The 26,199-nt window shown below is 45.6% G+C and overlaps 1 protein-coding gene across 1 annotated transcript in view; it reads right to left on the bottom strand.

Annotated features, from left to right (window-relative positions):
* Window positions 1-26,199, bottom strand: part of LOC136621664 (calcium-activated chloride channel regulator 1-like) — a 55,280-nt gene that overhangs the window by 17,480 nt on the left and 11,601 nt on the right. Inside the window, exons 5-10 of the mRNA XM_066597316.1 lie at window positions 25,954-26,062; window positions 19,438-19,615; window positions 18,314-18,538; window positions 13,260-13,484; window positions 10,142-10,319; window positions 6,528-6,634 (exon numbers count right to left, since the gene is read on the bottom strand). Coding sequence (XP_066453413.1) covers window positions 6,528-6,634; window positions 10,142-10,319; window positions 13,260-13,484; window positions 18,314-18,538; window positions 19,438-19,615; window positions 25,954-26,062 — 1,022 coding nt within the window. The remainder of the gene's footprint in view (window positions 1-6,527; window positions 6,635-10,141; window positions 10,320-13,259; window positions 13,485-18,313; window positions 18,539-19,437; window positions 19,616-25,953; window positions 26,063-26,199) is intronic.

Below are 26,199 nucleotides of genomic sequence, written 5' to 3'. Positions count from 1 at the left end.
GTTGCGCTGCATCTCAAGTTCCCAGGTCCCACTATTAAGCCACAATAGCGGCAAGAGTGGGCCCCCCCCCCCAACAACTTTTACTTCTGAAAAGCCCTCATTAGCAATGCATACCTTAGCTAAGCACCACACTACCTCCAACAAAGCACAATCACTGCCTGCTGACACTCCACTGCCACTTCTCCTGGGTTACATGCTGCCCAACCCCCCCCCCCCTGCACGACCCAGTGTCCACAGCGCACACCAAATTGTCCCTGCGCAGCCTTCAGCTGCACTCATGCCACGCCACCCTCATGTCTATTTATAAATGCGTCTGCCATGAGGAGGAACCGCAGGCACACACTGCAGAGGGTTGGCACGGCTAGGCAGCGATCCTCTTTAAAAGGGGCGGGGCGATAGCCCACAATGCTGTACAGAAGCAATGAGAAATCCAATCCTGTGCCACCGCAATCAGGAGCTGCACACTTGGGCATAGCAATGGGGAACCTATGTGCCACACACTATTCATTCTGTCAAGGTGTCTGCATGCCCCAGTCAGACCGCGTTTTTTTATAAATAGTCACAGGCAGGTACAACTCCGCAATGGGAATTCCGTGTGCACCCACCTGGAACCCACCGGCTGTACATTAATGTATCCCATTGCAGTGCCCATCACAGCTGAGGTAATGTCATGTTTAATGCAAGTGGGCTTTGGCCCACACTGCATGCCCCAGTCAGACTGCCGTTCTTTAGAAGTGGACACATGCAGTTACAACTTCGTGTGGACCCACGGCATGGGTGGCTCCCTGGAACCCACCGGCGGTACATAAATATATCCCATTGCAGTGCCCAACACAGCTGATGTAACATCAGCTGTAATGCAGGTGGGCTAAAAATTAATTGGATTACACTGTAGGCGAGGGCCCCTAAAAATTGGTGTACCAACAGTACTAATGTACCTGAGACAAATTGCCCATGCCCAACCAAGAGGGCAGGTGAAACCCATTAATCGCTTTGGTTAATGTGGCTTAATTGGTAACTAGGCCTGGAGGCAGCCCAGTTAACCCCTTAACGACCGCCCCATCGGGAAACTACGTCCTGCTGTTGCAGGACGTGTATGGAGGGAGGTAGCGCCGCTATCTCCCTCCATACAGTGCGGGCATCAGCTGTTTATTACAGCTGACACCCGCGGGCAATAGCTGCGCTCGGCCGTTCGGCCGATCGCGGCTATTAACCCTTTAAATGCCGCTGTCAATTCTGACAGCGGCATTTAAATCCCCCAAACGCTGTTCGGGGGTCCCGCACGGCCCCCCCGCGGTGAGATCGGGGGATCCGTGCAGGTGTCATGGCAGCCGGGGGCCTAATGAATGGCCCCAGGGCTGCCTTAGCAGACTGCCTATCAAGCCATCCACACAGGGTGGCTTCATAGACTGCCTGTAAAAAATCAGTATGATGTAATGCTATAGCATCAAAGCATCGCATGTTAAAGTCCCCCAGGGGGACTTCAAAGTAAAGTAAAAAAAAAGATCAATAAAGTTTTTTTAATTGTTAAAAAAAAAAAAGTTATAAAAGTTTAAATCACCCCCCTTTGCCATATCAATTATTAAAAAATCTAAATCATAAAATAAAAATATGTATTTGATATCGCCGCGTCCGTAAAAGTCCGATCTATCAAAGTAGTGCATTATTTTTCCTGCACGGTGAACGTCGTGTGAAAAAAAAAAAAGAACGCCAGAAATACACTTTTTTAGTTACTCTGTCTCTCAGAAAAAACGCAATAAAAAGTGATCAGAAAGTCGTATGTATTCCAAATTAATACTATCGGAAACTTCAGGACATCCCGCAAAAAATGAGCCCTTGCTCAACTATGTCGACGAAAAAATAAAAAAGGTATTGCACGCACAAAATGACCGCAGAAAATAATTGAAAAAAATTAAATATCTTAAAAAAAAATAAAAGTACTACAGCAAAAAAAATACTATACAAGTTTGGTATCGTAGTAATCGTACTGACGCATAGAATAAAAATATCAGGTCATTTTTGTTGCAATTTGTGTGCTGTAGAAACAGGACGCACCGAAAGATGGTGGAATGTCGTTTTTTTTTCCATTTCTCTCCGCTAAGAATTTTTAAAAAGTTTTTCAGTAAATTATATGGTACAATAAATAGTGCCATTGAAAAATACAACTCATCCCGCAAGAAACAAGCCCACATACAGCGACGTCGATGGATAAATAAAGGAGCTACGATTTTTTAAAAGGGAGTAGGAAAAAACAAAAATGGAAAAAAGCAAAAAAGCTCCGTCACTAAGGGGTTAAAATAAAAATTGGTTCAGGTGAAAGTTTCAACGCTTTAATGAGCATTGAAACGTATAAAAATTGTTTACAAAAATTATATGAATGAGCCTTGTGGGCCTAAGAAAAATTGCCCGTTCGGCGTGATTACGTCAGGTTTCAGGAGGAGGAGGATGAATATTATACACAGATTGATGAAGCAAAAATGTCCCCGTTTTTGATGGTGATAGAGAACGATGCTTCCATCCGCGGGTGCAGCCTACGTATTGCTTAGGTATCGCTGCTGTCCGCTGGTGAAGAAGAGAAGTCTGGGGAAATCCAGGCTTTGTTCATCTTGATGAGTATAAGCCTGTCGGCACTGTCGGTTGACAGGCGGGTACGCTTATCCGTGATGATTCCCCGAGCCGCACTAAACACCCTCTCTGATAAGACACTAGCCGCAGGACAAGCAAGCACCTCCAGGGCATACAGCGCGAGTTCAGGCCACGTGTCCAGCTTCGACACCCAGTAGTTGTAGGGGGCAGAGGCGTCACCGAGGACGGTCGTGTGATCGGCTACGTACTCCCTCACCATCCTTTTACAGTGCTCCCGCCAACTCAGCCTTGACTGGGGACCGGTGACACAGTCTTGCTGGGGAGCCAGAAAGCTGGCAAAGGCCTTGGATAATGGTCCCCTGCCTGCGCTGTACATGCTGCCTGATCTCTGCGCCTCCCCTGCTACCTGGCCCTCGGAACAGCGCCTTCGGCCACTAGCGCTGTCGGATGGGAAGTTTACCATCAGTTTGTCCACCAGCGCCCTGTGGTATAGCATCATTCTGGAACCCCTTTCCTCTTCGGGAATGAGAGTGGAAAGGTTCTCCTTATACCGTGGGTCGAGCATTGTGTACACCCAGTAATCCGTAGTGGCCAGAATGCATGTATCGCGAGGGTCACGAGAAAGGCATCCTAACATGAAGTCAGCCATGTGTGCCAGGGTACCTGTATGCAACACATGGCTGTCCTCACTAGGAAGATCACTTTCAGGATCCTCCTCCTCCTCCTCTGGCCATACACGCTGAAAGGATGACAGGCAAGCAGCATGTGTACCCTCAGCAGTGGGCCAAGCTGTCTCTTCCCCCTCCTCCTCATGCTCCTCTCCCTCCTCCTCCTCCTCAACGCGCTGAGATATAGACATGAGGGTGCTCTGACTATCCAGCGACATACTTTCTTCCCACGCCTCCGTTTCCGAGTGCAAAGCGTCTGCCTTTATGCTTTGCAGGGAACTTCTCAAGAGGCATAGCAGAGGAATGGTGACGCTAATGATTGCAGCATCCCCGCTCACCATCTGGGTAGACTCCTCAAAGTTTCCAAGGACCTGGCAGATGTCTGCCAACCAGGCCCATTCTTCTGTAAAGAATTGAGGAGGCTGACTCCCACTACGCCGCCCATGTTGGAGTTGGTATTCCACAATAGCTCTACGCTGCTCATAGAGCCTGGCCAACATGTGGAGCGTAGAGTTCCACCGTGTGGGCACGTCGCACAGCAATCGGTGCACTGGCAGATTAAACCGATGTTGCAGGGTCCGCAGGGTGGCAGCGTCCGTCTTGGAGTTGCGGAAATGTGCGCTGACCCGGCGCACCTTTCTGAGCAGGTATGACAAGTGTGGGTAGCTTTTCAGAAAGCGCTGAACCACCAAATTAAAGACATGGGCCAGGCATGGCACGTGCGTGAGGCTGCCGAGCTGCAGAGCCTCCACCAGATTACGGCCGTTGTCACACACGACCATGCCCGGTTGGAGGCTCAGCGGCGTAAGCCAGCAGTCGGTCTGCTCTGTCAGACCCTGCAGCAGTTCGTGGGCCGTGTGCCTCTTCTTTCCTAAGCTGAGTAGTTTCAGCACGGCCTGCTGACGCTTGCCCACCGCTGTGCTGCCACGCCGCGTGACACCGACTGCTGGCGACGTGCTGCTGTTGACACATCTTGATTGCGAGACAGAGGTTGCGTAGGAGGAGGAGGAGGAGGGTGGTTTAGTGGAGGAAGCATACACTGCCGCAGATACCAGCACCGAGCTGGGGCCCGCAATTCTGGGGGTGGGTAGGATGTGAGCGGTCCCAGGCTCTGACTCTGTCCCAGCCTCCACTAAATTCACCCAATGTGCCGTCAGGGAGATATAGTGGCCCTGCCCGCCTGTGCTTGTCCACGTGTCTGTTGTTAAGTGGACCTTGGCAGTAACCGAGTTGGTGAGGGCGCGTACAATGTTGCGGGAGATGTGGTCGTGCAGGGCTGGGACGGCACATCGGGAAAAGTAGTGGCAACTGGGAACCGAGTAGCGCGGGGCCGCCGCCGCCATCATGCTTTTGAACGCCTCCATTTCCACAAGCCTATACGGCAGCATCTCCAGGCTGATCAATTTGGCAATGTGCACGTTTAACGCTTGAGCGTGCGGGTGCGTGGCGGCGTACTTGCGCTTGCGCTCAAACAGTGGCGCTAGCGATGTCTGGACGCTGCGCTGAGAGACATTGCTGGATGGGGCCGAGGACAGCGGAGGTGAGGGTGTGGGTGCAGGCCAGGAGACGGTAGTGCCTGTGTCCTCAGAGGGGGGTTGGATCTCAGTGGCAGGTTGGGGCACAGGGGGAGAGGCAGTGGTGCAAACCGGAGGCGGTGAGCGGCCTTCATCCCACCCTGTGGGGTGCTTGGCCATCATATGCCTGCGCATGCTGGTGGTGGTGGCTCCCCAGCTGATCTTGGCGCGACAAAGGTTGCACACCACTGTTCGTCGGTCGTCAGGCGTCTCTGTGAAAAACTGCCACACCATAGAGCACCTTGACCTCTGCAGGGTGGCATGGCGCAAGGGGGCGCTTTGGGAAACAGTTGGTGGATTATTCGGTCTTGCCCTGCCTCTACCCCTGGCCACCGCACTGGCTCGGCCTGTGCCCACACCCTGACTTGGGCCTCCGCGTCCTCGCCCGCGTCCACGTACTCTAGGCCTACCCCTACCCCTCAGCATGGTGTATTACCAGTAGTGCAGAAACAGAACGCTGTAATTAAATGTGCCGCTTATTGGCCTATGGTTGGAGGCTGACTTCGCTTACGGAACGCCAGGAAATAATTTTGCGCAAGCCTGCTGTAACACTTAGCTGGCTGCATATGAATTAGGAGGACAACTACACCCAGCACAGACCCAGAACACTGAGGACAGTCACAGGCAGCCCAAATAGATTTTTTTCCCCAAATGTTTTTGCAAAGGCCCACTGCCTATATTCAATAAATATGTCTTCTGTCCCTGCGTCACCACTACTGGCCCTGGAGTATGTCAAAGAACTGCAGAGTGTTGCACTGTGGACTGGAATACAGCGGTGATTTAACAGCCAACACAGAGCCAGGTAATAATTTTGCGCAAGCCTGCTGTAACACTTAGCTGGCTGTGTATGAATTAGGAGGACAACTACACCCAGCACAGACCCAGTACACTGAGGACAGTCACAGGCAGCCCAAATAGATTTTTTTCCACAAATGTTTTTGGAAAGGCCCACTGCCTATATACACTGTATATGTCTTCTGTCCCTGCGTCACAACTACTGGCCCTGGAGTATGTAAAATAACTGCAGACTGTTGCACTGTGGACTGGAATACAGCGGTGATTTAACAGCCAACACAGAGCCAGGAAATAATTTTGCGCAAGCCTGCTGTAACACTTAGCTGGCTGCGTATGAATTAGGAGGACAACTACACCCAGCACAGACCCAGTACACTGAGGACAGTCACAGGCAGCCCAAATAGATTTTTTTTCCCAAATGTTTTTGGAAAGGCCCACTGCCTATATTCAATAAATATATGTCTTCTGTCCCTGCCTCACAATATATGTCTTCTGTCCCTGCCTCACAATATATGTCTTCTGTCCCTGCTTGAACGTCGCAGGGGGAAGTTGTAATGCCTTCCCTGTCTTTCTATTGGCCAGAAAAGCGCGCTAACGTCTCAGAGATGAAAGTGAAAGTAACCCGATCATCGCGTGGTATTCGTCACGAGTAACGAGCATCTCGAACACGCTAATACTCGAACGAGTATCAAGCTCGGACGAGTACGCTCGCTCATCTCTAATGATCATTCATTTCAATGGCTCTATGTAATCTTACATTTTTCCTGTGGTGGCCGCTGCAGAAGAAATGAACAGCCAATGACTACGTTCTCTAGCATAGTCATCCCTTTCCTGGTAGTCTCTCTGTGATGAGACAATGTCTAATGATTTCAAGTATTATATATCATATTGGCGTTTTGCATACCTGAACGGATTGCTGTATAGTATCTCCATTGCCAGATATGATCCTGCTGAAGGAGTCGATCAAACCATTTGCGTCCACTTTATCAGTTACAGAAAGTATTAAGCCCCCTGTGGACAGATCACATTCATTTTCATTAGGTATCATATTATTAAAAATGGTATTAAAAACCTAAACAACCTACAGTAAAACAGCATAGCGGATGTACGGGAAAGTGTAATGAACTGTGAAAACCGTGTAGAAAATGTGTTGTTTTAATAATAAATTGGAAATAAAAATCTCAAGGGACAATCACATGTTTTATAGCTATGTCACTCTATAGGCCGCATTCACAGAGGAGTATTCACTTTTGTTCTAAATGCACAGAATTTCATGAACTAAAACTCTGCGTATTCCTTGCATTTTGCAGTGTTTTTTTGCACACGTATACATTTGCATTTTCACGCGTGCAAAAAAAAAAAAGAAAAAAAGAAAAAAGGAAGAAGCCCCATTCTTTTCATACGTAAAACTTTGTATTATAGCTTACACCAGCTATACATATATAATTATACACAGGAGATACCCAGGTTATACCAGCATATCACTATATACAGTAAGATGTATAACTTATGGCAGCTGTAAATATATAATTACATACAGTAGATACCCAGGTTATATCAGCATGCTGTATATCACTATATACAGTAAGATGTATAATTTATAGCAGCTGTAAATATATATTTACATACAGTAGATACCCAAGTTATATCAGCATGCTGTATATCACTATATACAGTAAGATGTATAATTTATAGCAGCTGTAAATATATATTTACATACAGTAGATACCCAGGTTATATCAGCATGCTCTATATCACTATATACAGTAAGATGTATAACTTATAGCAGCTGTAAATATAGAATTACATACAGTAGATACCCAGGTTATACCAGCATGCTCTATATTACTATATACAGTAAGATGTATAACTTATAGCAGCTGTAAATATATAATTACATACAGTAGATACCCAGGTTATATCAGCAGGCTGTATATCACTATATACAGTAAGATGTATAATTTATAGCAGCTGTAAATATATATTTACATACAGTAGATACCCAGGTTATATCAGCATGCTGTATATCACTATATACAGTAAGATGTATAATTTATAGCAGCTGTAAATATATATTTACATACAGTAGATACCCAGGTTATATCAGCATGCTCTATATCACTATATACAGTAAGATGTATAACTTATAGCAGCTGTAAATATAGAATTACATACAGTAGATACCCAGGTTATACCAGCATGCTCTATATTACTATATACAGTAAGATGTATAACTTATAGCAGCTGTAAATATATAATTACATACAGTAGATACCCAGGTTATATCAGCAGGCTGTATATCACTATATACAGTAAGATGTATAACTTATAGCAGCTGTAAATATATAATTATATACAGTAGATACCCAGGCTATACCAGCACGCCCTATATCACTATATACAGTAAGATGTATAACTTATAGCAGCTGTAAATATATAATTACATACAGTAGATACCCAGGTTATATCAGCATGCTGTATATCACTATATACAGTAAGATGTATAACTTATAGCAGCTGTAAATATATAATTATATACAGTAGATACCCAGGCTATACCAGCACGCCCTATATCACTATATACAGTAAGATGTATAACTTATAGCAGCTGTAAATATATAATTACATACAGTAGATACCCAGGTTAGGGTGGTTTCACATCTGCATTGGGGATTCTGCTTTCCTGCTCTGCGCATCTTTGGATGGAACCGAACAGTGCCGGATAATCTGATCAAGTGAATACGCATAGGAAACCACTCCCACCTAATATCACTGTATGTCCTCTTTAGAAAACAGCACTAGTAGTCCTAAAAGAGTTTGGGCAAATCTACTACAAAATAAGCACTCAAAAATCCCAAATCCCACTGATAAATATTCCCAACACAGTTTTTTACTATTTGCAAAACCAACATACCTGGCGACAACCATAAGCACTTCACATAAAAAACTATATCAACACAACTTTAAACCCATACTAAAAATATTACAGGCAGAGTCCCAAATATTATCTAAATGTGAGATCTGGTGGATAGGCAAAATAGCTACCTTTAAAATGCATTTATTACCAAATTATACTTATTCCTTACACTTCCTATCGAACCGCCACTGGGCTTGTTCAAAGAAATAAAGAAGATCCTGTCCCACATTTTTGGTCATATCATAAACCATGAGTAACTAACCCAATACTCACCAACAATAGATGGATAGGAGGCTTAGGCCTTCCAGATAGCCAAGATTATTATTTAGCCACACTAATTGTTTAACTATCCCTTTGGTGGAAAGCAGAGACCCAGAAACACTGGGTTCATATAGAACAACTAGCCTTTCCTGTCTCAACCAAGATTCTGCTCATACTTCCCCTGTAGAATCTGCCCCTGCCTTCCCAACTTTTTTCGTTGACTCTTGCATACTCGTCCGAGCAAATGCGGGGGCGGGCGTGGGGGGTTAGCGGGGGGAAGAGAGAGATCTCTGTCACTCTCCCACCCGCTTCCCCCACCGCCCCCCACATTTGCACGGACGAGTATGCAGTTACTCGAGAAGAGCGATGCTCACTCGAGTAACTGCCCTAACTGAGTGTGCTCGCTCATCTCTATTTAAAACCTATATATACCCTGATGCATGGTCCAGCTTGCTTCCAAAAAACATATCCACTGAAAGAATGGGGAAACAACTGCGCTTTTTTTCCGCACGGAAATATGCGTAGATCTCCGTTTGTCTGACTGAGACCTTAGACAAGCTGGGGCCAGTATTTCAAAAACTGTGGATGCAAACAACTTGTCGGTGAAAGACATTTTAATTCTGGCCAACACACGGTGCATAGATAAGCAGATTGCAGCTGAGTACGATGCTGGTGCTCCAACTAAAGTGTCCGAATGCACAGCTCATCATCCTTAAGCATAGATCGGCTATAACAGCAGGTGACCACTTCAAGCTCCATTGGTGTCTAAGCTGCCTGTCCACGGGCGTTGAGGTATCCTGCCCAGGAGCCGGAAGACGGATCTCCGCTGTCATCCTATCTGTCAGATAGGATGACCGTGGAGAATCGTGGCAATTTGCGGCATTGCGAATTGCCGGCCACAAGTGGAGAATGGCAATGATTCTCCACTCGTGGCCGGAGGGGCTGCGCTTTCCATAGCAACGCTATGGAAAGCGTGCATTGCGTTCCCTGCGGCCGGATTATTGGCAGCCTAAGAGACACAGAAAAAGAAGAATCAAGTGGGAATGCAAAAATGGAATCATTGAGCAGTGGAAAAACTTCACCAGGTCAGATAAATCTAGATGGAATCTACATGGCTCAAAATATGCGGACATTAACCATTTAAGTTGAATGGATAAATCTGCATGCAAAAACACATATGGATTCACAGAGTAAATATCACAAATGTCTACCATGATTTTTCGGCAGACATCTGTAGCACAGGAGCGAAGCCTTACAGCCAAAAGGAAATTGCTCTAGTAACCAACCCAATGCTATCTGATAGAAAACAACAAAGCAAAGAAAAAGTCATTGCATGATACCTGTTATATTAGCTAATTGCTCCAGTCCGGGATCTGCTTTGTCTCCTAAAGCAATGGTATGAATGATGGCACCACTGGTCCTTACTTCTTCATGGCAACTTCTGATGCCAGTGTCCTCCCCATCAGTTAGCAACACTATTTCTGTACCGTAGGTGCTGCCATCATATCCTTTATTTACCTAAATCAGGGAGAAATACTGAATATTTAAGAGTTTCCAAGTGTGTTGGTGACCACAGCAAAGACAGCAAAATTCCCCTACAGCCCCAGTTAAACTTACTTTACTTACATTGACCACAAGGTGAAACGCCTGGATTTCACATCCAAGGAATCCCCTGCTTCAGCTGTCACAGCCACAGCAGGGGATTGCAGGCACCGCACTTTATATGTGCATAAACACAGCCAAGTGCGTTTATTCCAGCGCGGACTCACTTCGGTCATGCAAATTGTCACGCGTTTGCGTTTTGCGCAAAAGAATGCGCAGCAAACAAACGCCCATCTGACTCAGCCCTTAGCTCGCAGCAATTGCAGACATTAACAGTTTAGATACCACTGTCTAAGCAGCCAGCAAGAGGGGGTGGTAGCAGCTCCAGAGCCCCATCGGCCCCTAGTAAAGGTTCCCATGTATTGCAGTTCATTAAGTCCTGCCTGTGCAAGCTTATAAGTCTAACAATGAAATACACAATATACAGACGTTAGCAGTATATTATACAAGTCATTGCAAGTTCAAGTTCTCTTTGGGGACTAAAATAAAAATGTTTAAAATTATTCCAAATAGAAAATATTAAAAGTTCGAAAATCTCCATTTTCCCATCCCTCATAAAAAAATTAACAGATATAATTGGTATCATCATAGAAGTCCAAACTATTAACATATATCATTATTTATACCACACAGTGAATATCGTATGAAAAAAAATATAATATCAGAATTGCAGGATGGGGGTTAACATTTTTTTTTTAATTTGAATAAAAATCGTATGCACCCAAAAATGGCAAAAAAAAAATAATTGTACTGACCCGTAAAATACAGTTTTCCCACATCGTGAAAACTATGCTATTTTTTGCAAATCGCAGCATGTAAGTACCAGGACGGAGCCCTGCCTTCATTACACACTTGCCTACCAAATCAAAGTAAGACGTTTGATATGGTGGAATTTTTAAGAAATTTTTCATAGCCTTCTCTTAAGTTTGAAAAATTGCGTGTGATTAAAAACACCACTGAAAATAAAAAAGAATTTCATGCTGGAAAAAGTGCCAGTAAAATGACTATGCTGAAGAAAGCATCAGCGTGGTTTAACATCTGCGTCAAGGATTCTGCCTTCCTGCTCCATTCGGGGATCAGGAAAGGGGAATCCCCGCAGCCGAATGGCTCAGTCTCTGGACGGAACTAAACAGCACTGGATGGGACCCATTGACTATTATGGGGTCCACCTGCTTTCCACTCAGGTTTGCCAGGCTTTTAGACAGAAGAAAAAGCCAGATCTGCAACCCATATCTGTAAGGCCTCATGTCCACGGGCAAAAGAAGAATTAAAATCCGCAGCGGATTTTAACTCTTCTCCCGCCTGCGGATCCGCACCCCATAGGGATGCATTGACCACCCGCGGGTAGATAAATACCCGCGGATGGTCAATAAAAGTGATTTAAAAAAAAAATGGACCATGAAAAAATCTGGACCATGCTCCATTTTCGTGCAGGTCTCCCGCAGGCTTCTATTGAAGCCTATGGAAGCCGTCAGGATCCGCGGGAGACCAAAAATAAGAATATACTCACCTGCTCTGGATCTTCCCTTCGCCCCGGCTTCATCTTCTCTCCGTCGCGGCCGGATCTTTTTTCTTCGGGCTGGCGCATGCGCGCGGCACCCATCCGACGTGCCATGCACATCCGCCGGGCCGAGGAAAGAAGATCCGGCCGCGACGGAGAGAAGATGAAGCCGTGCCGAAGGGAAGATCCGGAGCGTGCGAGAGGTAAGTTTATTCTTATTTTTAGCGCTCATGTCCGCGGGGCAGGAGGGACCCGCTGCGGATTCTCCATGGAGAATCCGTAGCGGGCCTGATTTTCCCCGTGAACATGAGGCCTTAGTGTCATTAGGCTAGCCTCACACCACTGAGAAATGCGGGGAGGAAGGAATCCCCTGCCACAGCTGTGAAAGAAGTCCACGATGCTATCCCATCGGAAGAGGGGAGGGGGGGGGGGGGTAAGTGACAGTATCCATTGATTTCACATCCCAGGAATCCTCTACTGCAGCTGTCACAGTTGCAGCAGGGAATAGCGATACACTCCCATTGCTTTCAATGGGTCGGCAGTAGTGCTGGCCCTATTAAAAGCAATGGGATAGCATCACGCCCCTCTCCCCTCATCAATAAACGCTGTGACAGCACTGTAACAGTGTTCACTGATGATGGCACTCCCCGCAGGGATGAAGGAATCCCCTGCCACAGCGGTCACAGCCGTGGCAGGGAATTCCTTTAGTGAGATGCGATTTGCGAAACGTTGTCATATTTTTTACATGTGCGAATTCGATTGGACATGTGACCGTTTTCATTGGAAAGCATTGGTTCCAATAGATGCGAATCGAAAACGCAACTATACATGCTTTTAAAATGCACTGGTCTGACTGAGCCCTCAGAGACGACTTCCGAGTGCTAGAAAATACCACATAGGTTTGCAGATGTACAAGAGTGATAATTAGAGATGAGCGAGTATACTCGGTAAAGGCAATTGCTCGAGTGAGCATTGCCTTTTATCGAGTACCTGCCAGCTGGAGATGAAACGTTCGGGTGTCGGCATGGGGGAGAGGTGAATAGCGGCAGTCAGCAGGAGGGAGCGGGGGGAGAGAGGGAGAGATCTCCCCTCCGTTCCGCTCCGCTCTCCCCCGCAGCTCCCTGCCCACCGCCGGCACCCGAATGTTTCATCTCGAGCGGGCAGGTACTCGATAAAGGCAATGCTCGCTCGAGCAATTGCCTTTACCGTGTATACTTGCTCATCTCTAGTGATAATCACATATCATGTAATCTAATATTTACAAACATATTAATTGCACATTTGCTATGACAGTACTACATTCTCATTAGCGCAACTCCTGTTCTTGTCGCCTTTTTGAAAATTGAATACTGTACCTCAAATCCTCTGCGAACACCAGCACATATGTTTGTGCCACCATTAGCTACTTTTGGGAGAAGCTGCTTCAGTTTTTCACGCTGAAACGTGTCAACAATTTTAACCAGTGGAGATTGAACTGCTGCTACATTGGAGAACGTGACAATTCCGACATGGGATCCGGATTCAACAATTTGCATGATATAGACTTCAGAGGCTTGGTAGAGACGGCCAATGCGGTCAGACTGTGGTGTACAGAAAACAAGTAGAATATGAATTATTTATTGATGAGTGTTTCTACGGACTTCATTTTTAAAAGATTTTCCAAACGTTTTTACCAAATAGATGAAGCCACATTATATGATGACATCACAATATATACACGCTTGGTAAAAAATTTAAAAAAATCAAGGACCTAAAAGGAGTTTTTATTTGCTGCAAAACTCGGCATGCAGTTGTCAGTGACCACCAGTAGAGAGGATTGTCTAATTGTCCGACAAACACGAGCAGCTCCAACTGTTTTGTTGCCCGCCATACAGAGACAGGTAGCGCCATCGTTAGAGGCCCGTGTCTGTTGTAACAATTTTCAGGTGCTTGGCTAAAGATATTTGGTCTCACAAGACCCATTAAGTTTACTGTTTTTGATACCCACCTTCGCCTCCTTTTGAAGTGGTGTCATGAACGTCAAAACTAGACTGCTAGAAACCTAGGGGTGAGCGCCTCAATCTCGCCTTTGCTGTGAAGCGGCACACTGCCCCCATTGCTGGTGTGATGGTCTGGGGGACCATCACATACAACAGTCGGCCACCCCTAGAAGTGGTATGAGGGACAATGACAGCTCAGTGATATGTTCAGGACATCCTGCAGTCATATGTGTTCCTCTCATGGCGGCTTCCAAGATCCATTTTCCTGTGGTATAATGCTCAGCCGCATACAGCAAGGGTGTCACAGGAACGCCTCCACAACATTGCCACACTACCGTGGCTGCCCGCTGTAGTGACCCGGAGGCAGAGTTATAATAGGTCCCAGAGATCTCGCTACGAGCTCTTAGGGGGACATAGGAGACACCCTTCCAGGCAAAAGATTGTATTCCCTGAATATCGGGGTAAATATAATCTGCCTAGCAACAGCGTGTCTGTTGGTTGGCTACAAGTAGCCAATTATCTTATTGGCTTGCCGCTCCATTGATGTAGGTTTTAGCGGATTGGAGGAAACTGGCCGGAGAGTAGTCATCACAATCGTGAGTTCAATTTGTCCCTGTGAAGTCAGAAGTCAGTGGGGTTATTTGAGGTGGAATGGAGGGAATGGTGCAGTAAAGCCTGCACCTTTCCCTCCATTCCACCTCAAATAACCTCCCAGTACAACACCCATTAAACCAAATCTGCTAGCCTCATTCTTAAGGGGAGAACCCAAGTGTAAACGTGCTGCATAACTTGTGCTTTAGATGTCGTGGTAGAATTTATTGCTTGCAGAATAGAAGTGGAGCACCTTGTATTGTGATTCTTAAAGCTTCAGTAAACTGTGTGCCTTCGGTTTCACTAAAATTGTTTGGACTTTCCTCCTTATTTCACTATTGCAAGACCACGATCCCTCAAAAGTATTGGCATCACACCTAACTTACACTCATTACCAATTGCCAGAGCCAAGAATCCCATTAGCAATCAACCAGCTACACGAGCCGCCGTCTTAGGCAGACTAGCCACCACCGTAACTAGGCCAAAGTTAACGCACTCACTTGAGGCACTCCTGCCTACTCTTGCTCACTGCACCAGTCGTCAGATTTAAATCACCAATACAGGGTTATTACAAATGATCCTTCTGATTTGAAACACCCATAACTCATGTTTAATGACACTCAGATGCATAAATTTGATATCTATAGAAGCAAACTGAATGTTTTGTGGCACAACATCGAAAATGTTTTCCACATCAGAGGTGTCCAATGTGAGCTCCCTTTGTCACTCGACACACAACAAGCCTGTAGTCAAGTTCTTACCATGCACATTGCAGAGGATCATGACTGACTGATGCAATGGCTTCTGTGATGCGTATTCGTAGATCATGCATGGTGGGAGGTAAGTATACTTTATCTTTAACACTCCCCCAGAGAAAAGAAATAACTGTGTTCAAGGTGCCGAGAACCCCGAAGGCCAAGGAAAAAGTTCACTATCGTCACGACCTGCATGACCAATCCCTCTGTTTGGTGGTTGCCTATTGACAAAGACCGCAGCCAGCAGTCGCTGTATATGGGCGCAATAAAGGTTCATCTAAGGATGTGAGTAACGTTATACTTTTAATAAGTTCCCCTGGATGCTGCTCCTGCACTCATGGACTGCTTATGCTTTATGTAAGCATGTTGGTTTTCCATTCAATGAATGGCTGAGCGCTGACTGCGATTGGCTGAACGCTGTGACCAATCACAGGCAGCACTCAGCTGTCATTCAATGAATGGCTGAGTGCTGCCTGTGATTGACTGAGCGCTCAGACAATCAGACCAGCACCTTCTGGAACTATTGAATGATGCTGAGAGCTGCCTCTGATTGGTCCCTGCGCTCAGCCAATCAGAGGCAGCACTCACTCACCCATTCATGAATTCATGAATGGGTGAGTGAGAGCTGCCTCTGATTGGTGAGGGCTATGACCAATCAGAGGCAGCCCATTCAGCAGGCGGGGATTTTAAATCCCCGCCTGCTGAATATTACACAGAGCAGTTCAGGAGAACTGCCGGCCGGCCGCGGCTGAACTCCGTCTGCAGGGAAAAGGTGAGTATATATATATTTTTTTATTTTTACACATTTTAGGATGTTTTTCAGGGAAGGGCTTATATTTTTATGTGGCAGAGGATAGCGGGCAGTGTGGGGCGGTTTCACTGAAAACGCTGCTAGGTGCAGCTGGTCACGCATTACGCGTCATCACCTAGCGACAGCATGAGAAAAGCAGGGATTAAAAAAAATTGTACTGCACATGTTCGGCGGTGATCCATCCAGACCATCCGCAGTACAGAGAAAGAAAACTAGTGACAGGTACGTGTGAATGTGGCTTAAAGCCACTCTCACACCCTATCCACTAACCGTGGCACAATGCCACCATTGATTTCAGTGGGGCCTCACAGACGTGCTCAAGCACAGTCTGTTCTAGTTTTGAGTGTTTTAGCGCTTTTTAACGCACCTCATCACCCATCACAATGATGGGGTATGTTAAAAAGAGCTGTCAAACGCGATGACATGCGTTCATTAATGTAGCTCAAAATCGCTGTAATAATTCTGCAATTTTGAGCGGCGCTGTCTGAGCGCATGAGTTAGAGTATTCAACAGGATGCCAAAATAGCACAGCTATCATGTTAAATCTGCCGTGCAAACAAGGGCATACAGTCTTCTTAACAGAACCAGCTCATTGGCCCAACGGCTCATTCACACAGGCGTATTGTCACCACGTATTACGCATGCATATTTCTTGTGCGCAACACGGGGTGATTTGAGGCAATAAAGGACTATGGACTTTCATTCTCCTATGCACAAAGGCATGTGGACTCTGCGTATTGATATGTAGGAGAAATATATCGTAGCACGCTCTATTTCTCTACGTATCAAATGCAGACCTTGAATAGGCTGCGTTTGAAACACTGTCCATACGCAGGCAGGGGCAGCGTATCGATCCGCATTTCCGTTCTCAACAAAGGAATTTGAAAAAATAAAGAACACTGCACATGTTCATGACGTCAGATTCCCAGGCATGCGCAGTGCCAATCACAGCCCATACGCGATCTTTGATGGCTCTCTGATGGCAAACTGTATTGGCTGTAATGCGTACAATGCTGTGGGAAACTTGCAGCGTTGTACGCAAATGCCCATGTAAATGAGCCCTAAGGCATGACGTATGCGCATCCGCAAATCGCGTGACCGGGCCGACGATTCGCCGAAAAATCTGCAGCTAGCAGCGTTTTCGGCGAAACGGGCCCAATCAAAGGAGTGCTGTCCAACCCATTGAAATTCAATGGAGCTGGCAATACAGCCGGCTCCATTGAAAGCAATGGGCTGCCGGCGAGCGCGGCATGAATTTTCGGGAAGGGCTTAAAAATATAAGCCCTTCCCTGAAAAACATCCAAAAATGTGTAAAAATAAAAAAAATATACTCACCTTGTCCCTGCAGCCAGAGTTCATCCGCGGCCGGCCGGCAGTTCTCCTGAACTGCTCTGTGTAGTATTCAGTATTATTCAGCTGTCATTCAATAGCTGAGAGCTGCCTCTGATTGGTCCCTGCACTCAGCCAATCAGAGGCAGCACTCACTCACCCATTCATGAATTCATGAATGGGTGAGTTAGAGCTGCCTCTGATTGGTGAGGGCTCTGACCAATCAGAGGCAGCCCATTCAGCAGGTGGGGATTTTAAATCCCCGTCTGCTGAATACTACACAGAGCAGTTCAGGAGAACTGCCGGCCAGATGCGGCTGAACTCCGGCTGCTGGGAAAAGGTGAGTATACATTTTTTTTTTTTTACACATTTTTGGATGATTTTCAGGGAAGGGCTTATATTTTTAAGCCCTTCCCGAAAATTCATCCCGCGCTCGCCGGCAGCCCATTGCTTTCAATGGAGCCGGCTGTATTGCCGGCTCCATTGAATTCAGTGGGCGAACATCCTTCTTCTCTGCCACAGCTGTAACAGCTGTGGCAGAGGTGAATGATCTTTATAGTATATGTTCTCAATGGGGTCGGCGCTGCTGCCACCGGCCCCATTGAGCGCATATATAGAACACAAGGAATCGCAGAACGCAGATAGGCGCGATCTGCGATTCCTTGTATCCTATAATTTATCGGACATCCGCATAAAAAGCGGCCATGTGACCGATCACATTGCGAAGCAATGGTTCTATATATGCACAGATCGCATGTGCATCCGCAAATCGCGGCAAAAAACGGTCGTCTGACCGAGGCCTAAGGCTGAGCTCACACGACTGGGTTGGATTCCACTTGTGGGAGGCCCACAGTGGATTCCGGCTGTGAACCCGGCTGGGTACCCTACGTATGGCGTGTAATTGTATTGCGTATGACCGTGTACTTAAGAGAATAAGTACTTACACCACTCATACTTCCAGAAACATCAAGAACTAATGTGACCACTCTGTCCTGGGACTGCAGTAGAGAGAAAGTAGGGTCAGGAATGTTAGTGTTGGCTAGTGGAGCGCTTGTCTTCATGTCCGGAGAATTCATGATGACTTCCCATGTGCTCTTCCGGTTACATAATCTGTTTTGTTGATTTGGAGCTTCTTTATTATGAGAATTTTCTTTGCAGAATGCATGGACCTGAAATGTAGAATGATGGATGAGTGGATAGATGTCAAACGACTATGTAAAAAAACAGCATGAAGAAGTGCCCAACAGCTAACAGGATTGTGTAGCTTCAATTGTGTATTTGATTCTGAATGTATATTAAGCACATGAGATCATCTAGATCAAGTGACCCATGAAAAAATGAGATTTCATTACCCTGAGAATACATATCCTTTAAGGTACGTTCACTTAGAGCACTTTTACACGGCAGTTTTTGCCTTCAGTTTTTTTGTGAGCCAAAACCAGGAGTGCGTCAGCAGCGTCCTATAGGGTGACCCTGAACACATGACATACACTGAGGGGCTGGGAAGGCAAGATGCTGGGTTGTCACAGTGGCACTTACTACACTCCCTCCAGGAGGGACGCATGCAGCCAAGGCCAGGGCAGCGCTGGGCCTCTTCCAGACACTCCTAGGATAGGGATGCTCAATAGATGGTGGAACAGGGAAAGAGTTTGTCATGGGTGATGTCACTGTTCTGGTACACACAAGAATGAACTACAGTATACTTCAGTATTGCAGTATAGAGCGACTTTTAATGTTGCCTTTTAAGCCCTGCCCAAGGCAGAGTTTTATAGGCATGTATGCGAGACAGTCCTAGGAGTTTTCTGTGGTAGGAGTGCCAAGGGGTGTGGAAAGGGGTCCTCCCTTCCGCTGGCTATTTAGACACGTGGTCAGATTTTACCACAGTACCTAAACAATTAAATGCCACAATCAGAGCTAATGCTGATCATGGTAGTTACCGGAGACTGTCAGCTGTCAAAAATCCAAGCCCAGCCCATACATACTTCAGGAAGGTAGGACGTTTATAGTCGTTTGTTAGTCTTGAAGTGGTTAATGAGTGACGATAAAGCACCTTAGTTTGAACACTTACAGGTTCCAGCGCTTGTCCATACATAACAGATTCATGAACATCTTGCTCCACCTCAGGATAAAATGCACATTCGTCTTCAAAGACGCCAGTTTTTGGATCTATTTTGCAGTCTACTGTATCATACCTTGAGCCTAATAGAGTCAGAACTTTATTTTGTCCGCGCAACTTCAGGGGACATCTGCAATAAAATTTAAAAAAAAGAATAATCAACATGTTAGTCCTTGCAGACTGCAAGTTTAAGACATCCTTTCCCACATTTCGTCTGCTGTGTTGCATTGCCTTGCTCCAATCAGCTGCAAGACAGCGTATAAATGCCCAGACAACAGACAGTGGGTTGCAAAGGCGCTGGACAACAGAGAAGAGGCGGTGCTCATACAGAGAAGATCATGATCCTCTGCCACAGCTGTGGCCGAGGATTTCTTCATCTCCGCGGGGAGTCCACTCATCACTGAACACTGTGACAGCATTGTCACAGTGTTCAGTTGCAAGGAGACTCCCTGTGGGGATGAAGAATTCCCCTGCCACAGCTGTCACCAGCTGTGGCAGAGGGTCACAATGTTATCCCATTGAATTCAATGGACCCAGCGCTACAGCCTGCTCCATTAAAAGCAGTAAGATGTTGGCAGCCCCGCAGTGAAAATAAGCCCTAGGTAAAAAGAAAAAAATATAATACATCACATAGCAGCGCTGACCAGCATCCGACGCATCTTCTTTCTGTGAAGCCGGCACTGTACTGAAGCATTTTCTTCTGGCAGGGGATTTAGAAATCCCCGCCAGAAGAAAACTCTGCCTCTGATTGGCTGAGCACTGTGACCAATCAGAGGCAGTGCTTAGCAATTAAATGACAGCTGAGTGCTGCCTTTGATTGGTCCCTGTGCTCAGCCAATCAGAGGCAGCACTCAGCCATTCATTAAATTCAGCCATTCATTGAATTCAATGAATGGCTGAGTGCTGCCTCTGATTGGCTGAGCACAGGGACCAATCATAGTCAGCACTCAGCTGTCATTCAATAAATGGCTGTGCGCTGCCTGTGATTGGCTCAGCACTCAGTTAATCAGGCACAGCCCTTTCAGCAGGCGAGTATTTTAAATCCCAGTCTGCTTAAAGAACTTCAGAGCAGTGCAGGGGGACCAAGCAGCTAGATGCGCCTGAGCCTCGGCAGCGGCAGAGAGGTGAGTATATATTTTTTTACACATTCTAGGGATGATTTTCAGGGAAAGGCTTATATTTAAAGCCCGTCTCTGAAAATCACTGCAGGGGTTGCTGAAGCGCCGACACACATTGAAAGCAATAGAAGAACATTGCGCTTCTGTGTCAGAGCTGTGACAGGGGAATTCTTTTTCCCCTCGGGGAGTTCCCTTGTCACTGAACACTGTGAAAGTGATGAGGGGACTCCCCGTGGAGATTAGAAAATCCTTGGCCACAGCTGTCACAGCTGTGGCAGAGGATCACGATCTTCACTGTATGTTGTCAGTGGGGCTGTCGCTGGTAATAAGTGTAAAAAACAAAATAACAGAAAAGAAAAATAACAGTACACCATGGTACGGCACAAACAATATGGAAAATAAAAATACAAGTATTTAAGAAGATGAATAGGGTAAATAAATTGGAAATTGATCTTAATAAATACTAAATTTGAATAATCAAAAATGATCCAATATATCCTATTTTAAAAGCGCATAAGGAATATATATATATATATATATGGAGACAGACAAAATAAATTATTCATGAAAAACAAAAAAAAAACCATTTATATGTATATAAATATAAAAGTCAATAAATATATATGCAACATAAGGAACGTACATATATACAGGATGTAACATGCAAAAAGTGAATAGTGGGTTAGAATAAAGTGATGGCTCTATATCAGTACTGAACATTGTTTTTCCTAAAACCTTATTTAACTCATTAGGTACCAAACAATGAAATAAAAAACCCCAATACATTTCTCTTTGTTTTAAGCTGTCAAAGCTCCCATACTCCACTTATCCTACAGGGGTCACCCTTAAACCACTGATATTTTTGCTGTGGAAAAGAGAAAAAATTTTCAAGACACTGAGCTTTAAGTAACTGTTCTGGATATTTGACCGATGTTGATTCCTCCTTTCCCGCAGGTATCTAGTAGTTCTACCAATATACTGCAAATTGCATGGGAATTCAATTAGATATATAATGTATGTAGTATTGCAATCAAGAACTCTAAATTTCATAGTAGGGAAATCAAAAGGGATGAAAAATTTGTGTTAATAATCATTTTCGATTATTTCGTTTTTAATATTTATTAATATCCATTTCCTATTTATTTACCCTATTCACCTTCTTAACTACTTGTATTTTTATTTTTCATATTGTTAGTGCCGTACCATAGTGTACTGTTTTTGTCTTTTCCGTTATTTATTTTTTATACTTATTACCAGGTTGTTGTAAATATAATAGATTATGTACAATTAAATAATTACACTACTTAAAAGTCATATAGTTTCACATTGGCATTTACCACAATTTACATTTACAATTTTGTGTGTTGTCTGTTTCGCCTGCATTAATAAAGTTGGTTGAAGTCCAATGTGAATACTACGTGCAACCTGATGATGTCACTACACTTGAGAGCCTCCGAAAATATGGTGAACCACCTCGTGCATGCCACAATTGAAAAGCACGTCATGTAATACGCGACTTCCTGTTTTCAGTCTCTCCCGTCACCGAAAAGCGACACTTCATCACCATGAGAGCGCCAACCTAGCGGCTCATGGATTTGCTTGCTAGTGTGAGTACATATGTATAAATGTTTGATCTACAAGGTAGTCATGCTTGAAAATGCACTTGTATGTGGGCTGAAATGCATTGAACATTGTCATATATATATATATATATATATATATATATATATATATATATATATATATATATGTATATATATATTTTTTTTTCGTTATTTTGTTATTATGTAATTGAGTTTGTTTCTGTCAACTATTTAACATTAAATGCACCAATCATATTGGTTTTGCGGTAGACTGTCAAACTTTTTGGGATGCACATCTTCCAGCATTTGGACCGTACCATATAGTCTACATAGGGGAGTCTCTTGAGCATGAGAACTCCCTCAGTCCCTTCCAACTTTATCAATCTAGGATTCTATGGTCCTGGGTACACAACATTAACCCTTTGCAATCCAATTTTGGATTCAGGGTTTCCTAGCGGGCTTTCTCTGTGTGCTATTATACAAAGGCACCATCTGCTGGTTAGAGCCAGTACTGCGGTATGGGACATGCTGGAGAGGCCCCTGACAACAGAGCGGCCAGTAATATACAGTAAGAATACCCTGCTGGACGTCTTTCTACATCAGAGCTGTACAGGCTTCAATCAGAATGTCTTCAGACATCAGACAGTGGATTGGAAAGGGTTAAAGGTAGAAAATGTGAATGCCAAGGTATAAACAGATGAGCGCATGCACAAGTACGTTTGCCACTATGGAGGGATTTGCGCAAGACCTATCTTTTCTCAAGTGTAGTAATATTACGCGAGAAACACTAGTCAGAATGAAACCATTGAAATCAATGGTTTTGGTTGTGTCGTTTTGCAGGTGTGATTTTTACACCCTCGAAACAGGACTAAATCATGGACATTTGTTTAAGCTCTGATTCCCATGTTCTACTTCCAATGTTGGGTATCTGATTCAGTGCGCAAAATGACCTCTTTGTGGTTTCTGTGTTGGAAAAGCAGGACAAAAACTTAAAGCAAGATTGAGATCCCATTGCCGCACAATAAAAGAAAGAAAGATTCATTTACCTGTGGCCGAAGATTTGTGTACAAGGACACAACATGGCAAGGAATACACGAGGGATCTTAAATTAAAAGGCAACTTCAAATCCCAAACGGATAGAATGCAAATTTATTAAAAGGTTTGATGCTTTCAACACAGGACTAAATCTGACTAAGGCCGGCTGCACACGGCCGTGACAGGCTCCGCCGCGGAATTCCGCGGCGGAGCCCGTCACGGCACCCCCCAGAGACCCCCAAACTTACCTGCGGATCCGGCGTCCTCGCTCCCGCATGACGCGTCATGTGACATGTCGGCCACGTCACATGGCACGCCCACCGCGTCACATGATGCGGCCGGCCGTGTCATATGACGCGCCGGCGGTAGGCAGGGAAGCGGTTTCACGCTATCTTCCGCTGTGCTACAGCAGAAGATAGCGTGAACGGATGGCTTCCATTGACTGCAATGGAAGCCGTCCGCACGTACACCCGCGGCAAATAGAACATGCCGCGGGTGAGGACGGGTGAATTCACAGTGCGGAATTCCGCGGTGGAATTCCGCACCGTGAGCCCTGAGCTATTAGGTTCAATAGAACCTAATAGCTGCGGGCAACGCAACGGATTTCTGCCGCGAATTACGCGGCGGAAATCCGTCCATGGGAAGGAGGCCTAAGGCCTCCTGTCCACGAGCGTATTTTCATTGCGTTCCCCGTGGCGATAAAAGTTTGCTGTTGCAGCGATGTTGGGAGATAGAAATGTACCACGTTTTATTTTTGTGCTGGTCTCGCATGAGACGAGAACTTGCAATGTGCGCTCTCCCGCACATCAAACAGCACATGGACATGGTGTCCGTGTGCGATGCAAGTTGCGACTAAGAATCTTGGCAAATGTTGTGGCTTGGACAGCACCTCTATATAGCTTTACCTGATAGACCTATCATGCTTCACAGATGGTGATAGTTTGAAGCAGTCAGAGTGGTGAAAAAAGAGGAAACCCCGTCCCTATGCAGGAAATCAGATGAGAGCATGCATGGAATAAAGGCTGGGGAGCCAGGTGGGCACCCAGGACAAACAACATGGAAGTAGATGACTATGCAATGAGGTGAAAAGACTAGTCGGTGTTGACTTGAAGAGGTAGAGTTTTATTAAACAGGACAAAGTAGCATCACGTTTCGGAGCTCTCACGGCTCCTTTCTCAAGCACAATATGACCCGTCAGACGCTGCTCCTGTGACTAAGAATCTTGGACACAGCTCACTATCGGCTGTATATATATATATATATATATAGCCAAAGGGCTTATACACATAGGCGTGAAAATGGAGGCCGTATATCAGCCTCCATTTTCACGCCCGGCCAACATACACTACCATCTGAGCTGTCCTCCCCCTTACTGACTCTCTGTCTCTCTCCTCCCCTCCGGCTGTTTGCAATAGGAGGGGGTGGGGCAGAGCTAAGTTCCCGCCCCTTGTCTGCAGCCAGCAATGGGAGGAGTTTGGGTGGGTCCAGAGCTACGCTCCCGCCCATTGTCCGCAGCCAGCAATAGTAGGGCGGCGGGGTGGGTCCAGAGCTACGTTCACGCCCCTTGTCCGCAGCCAGCGAAGGGGCGGAGCTCAACCCTTCTTCACCCGCCTCCCACGTCCCGCCCCCTCCCACTGCAAGCAGCCGGAGAGGAGGAGAGAGGCAGAGAGCCGGTAAGGGGGAGGACAACTCTGATGGTAGTGTATATCGGCCGGCCGGCCGTGAAAATGGCAGCCAATATATGCTCCTGTGAATAAACCCTAAATCTGTCTAAGAGATTTATGGCGGATTTCAATATCTGAGAGTTCTGATCAATTTAGAGATAATAAACCTCTCTTATCTGCGGACTGATTAAAGATTTAGGCCTCTTTCACAGGGGCGATAGTGATATAGCCATAAGAAAATCGCTGTGATATCACAGCTGTGTTCAAATAAGTGTGGCAGAGCTACAGGAGGAGAAGTACGGCAGAGCGGACAGCGCCTGTTAGGTGATGTATTGTTTTTTTATTGCAGCTAGGACTTATTTTAGAGACAAACAGTAGGACTTCCTACTGTAAAAGTGTCAGCACACCGCACAAAAACCGCGATCACGATTTTGTGCAATACAACACAAAGGAAGGCTGCATAGGAAAACATGAGCTACAAAACATCGCTAAAGTGAAAGAACCCATTGGAAAGCACAGGCTTCACATACGTGTGATTTGTAGCACTGTCACATTGCAAGAAAATTGCCCGATTTTGTGGCCCGTGTGAAAGCGGCCTTGCTGAAACAGCTAAACAGAAAGCAACATGCAAGTCTGAAAAGGCCCTTAGGGTAGCTTCATAAGGGCGTATGCACAAATGTGCGTGGTTCAGCGCAACGTGTTTGTGCTATGAACGAGGTTGATTTGCGCACGTGCCTCTGCAGTGTACTGAACGTTTTTGCACACGAGGGGCATTTTCATACCCATGCCCTGATTTAAATAGCCGTGGAAGCGAATGAATTGCAGATGTGTTCTTTTTTTCCTCCATGGCGATCTTTGGCGCGCAAATGCACACAAAAATAGAACAGATTCATTTTTTTGCGCGTGCGTGTGATGCGCGTGCAAAAAAGGAAATGTGAATGAGCCCATTGAAATCAATGGTCTCTATTCTCTGCATATTGTCTGTGTGAAGCCGGCTTTAGTGCACATTAATGTAGTTTTTCCTTTTCTGCTCACATGCTTTATAACGATAACGTTCCATCTTATTACCTTGTTGCTTCCACCTTGCCCTGTCTACTAATATAGAAGGGAATGTCCTCATTGTACTCATCAAAGACACCCCATCGAAGGTGAGCCCATTCATGTACAAACACACGACCTGTGGAAAGAAAGAACACGTTTTAGAATGGCCTAAGGCCGCTCACACATGTGATTTTTACTGCGATTACTGTGGCATAACGCTCCCATCGATTTTAATGGGGCCTCACAGACATGAACTCGACTACAGTGCTGTGT

The sequence above is a fragment of the Eleutherodactylus coqui genome, chromosome 3 (genome assembly GCF_035609145.1).
Source record: "Eleutherodactylus coqui strain aEleCoq1 chromosome 3, aEleCoq1.hap1, whole genome shotgun sequence".
In the NCBI taxonomy this organism is placed as follows: Eukaryota; Metazoa; Chordata; class Amphibia; order Anura; family Eleutherodactylidae; genus Eleutherodactylus; species Eleutherodactylus coqui.
Note: the sequence above shows the minus strand (reverse complement) of the source record. Positions and strands in the feature narration are given on the sequence as shown.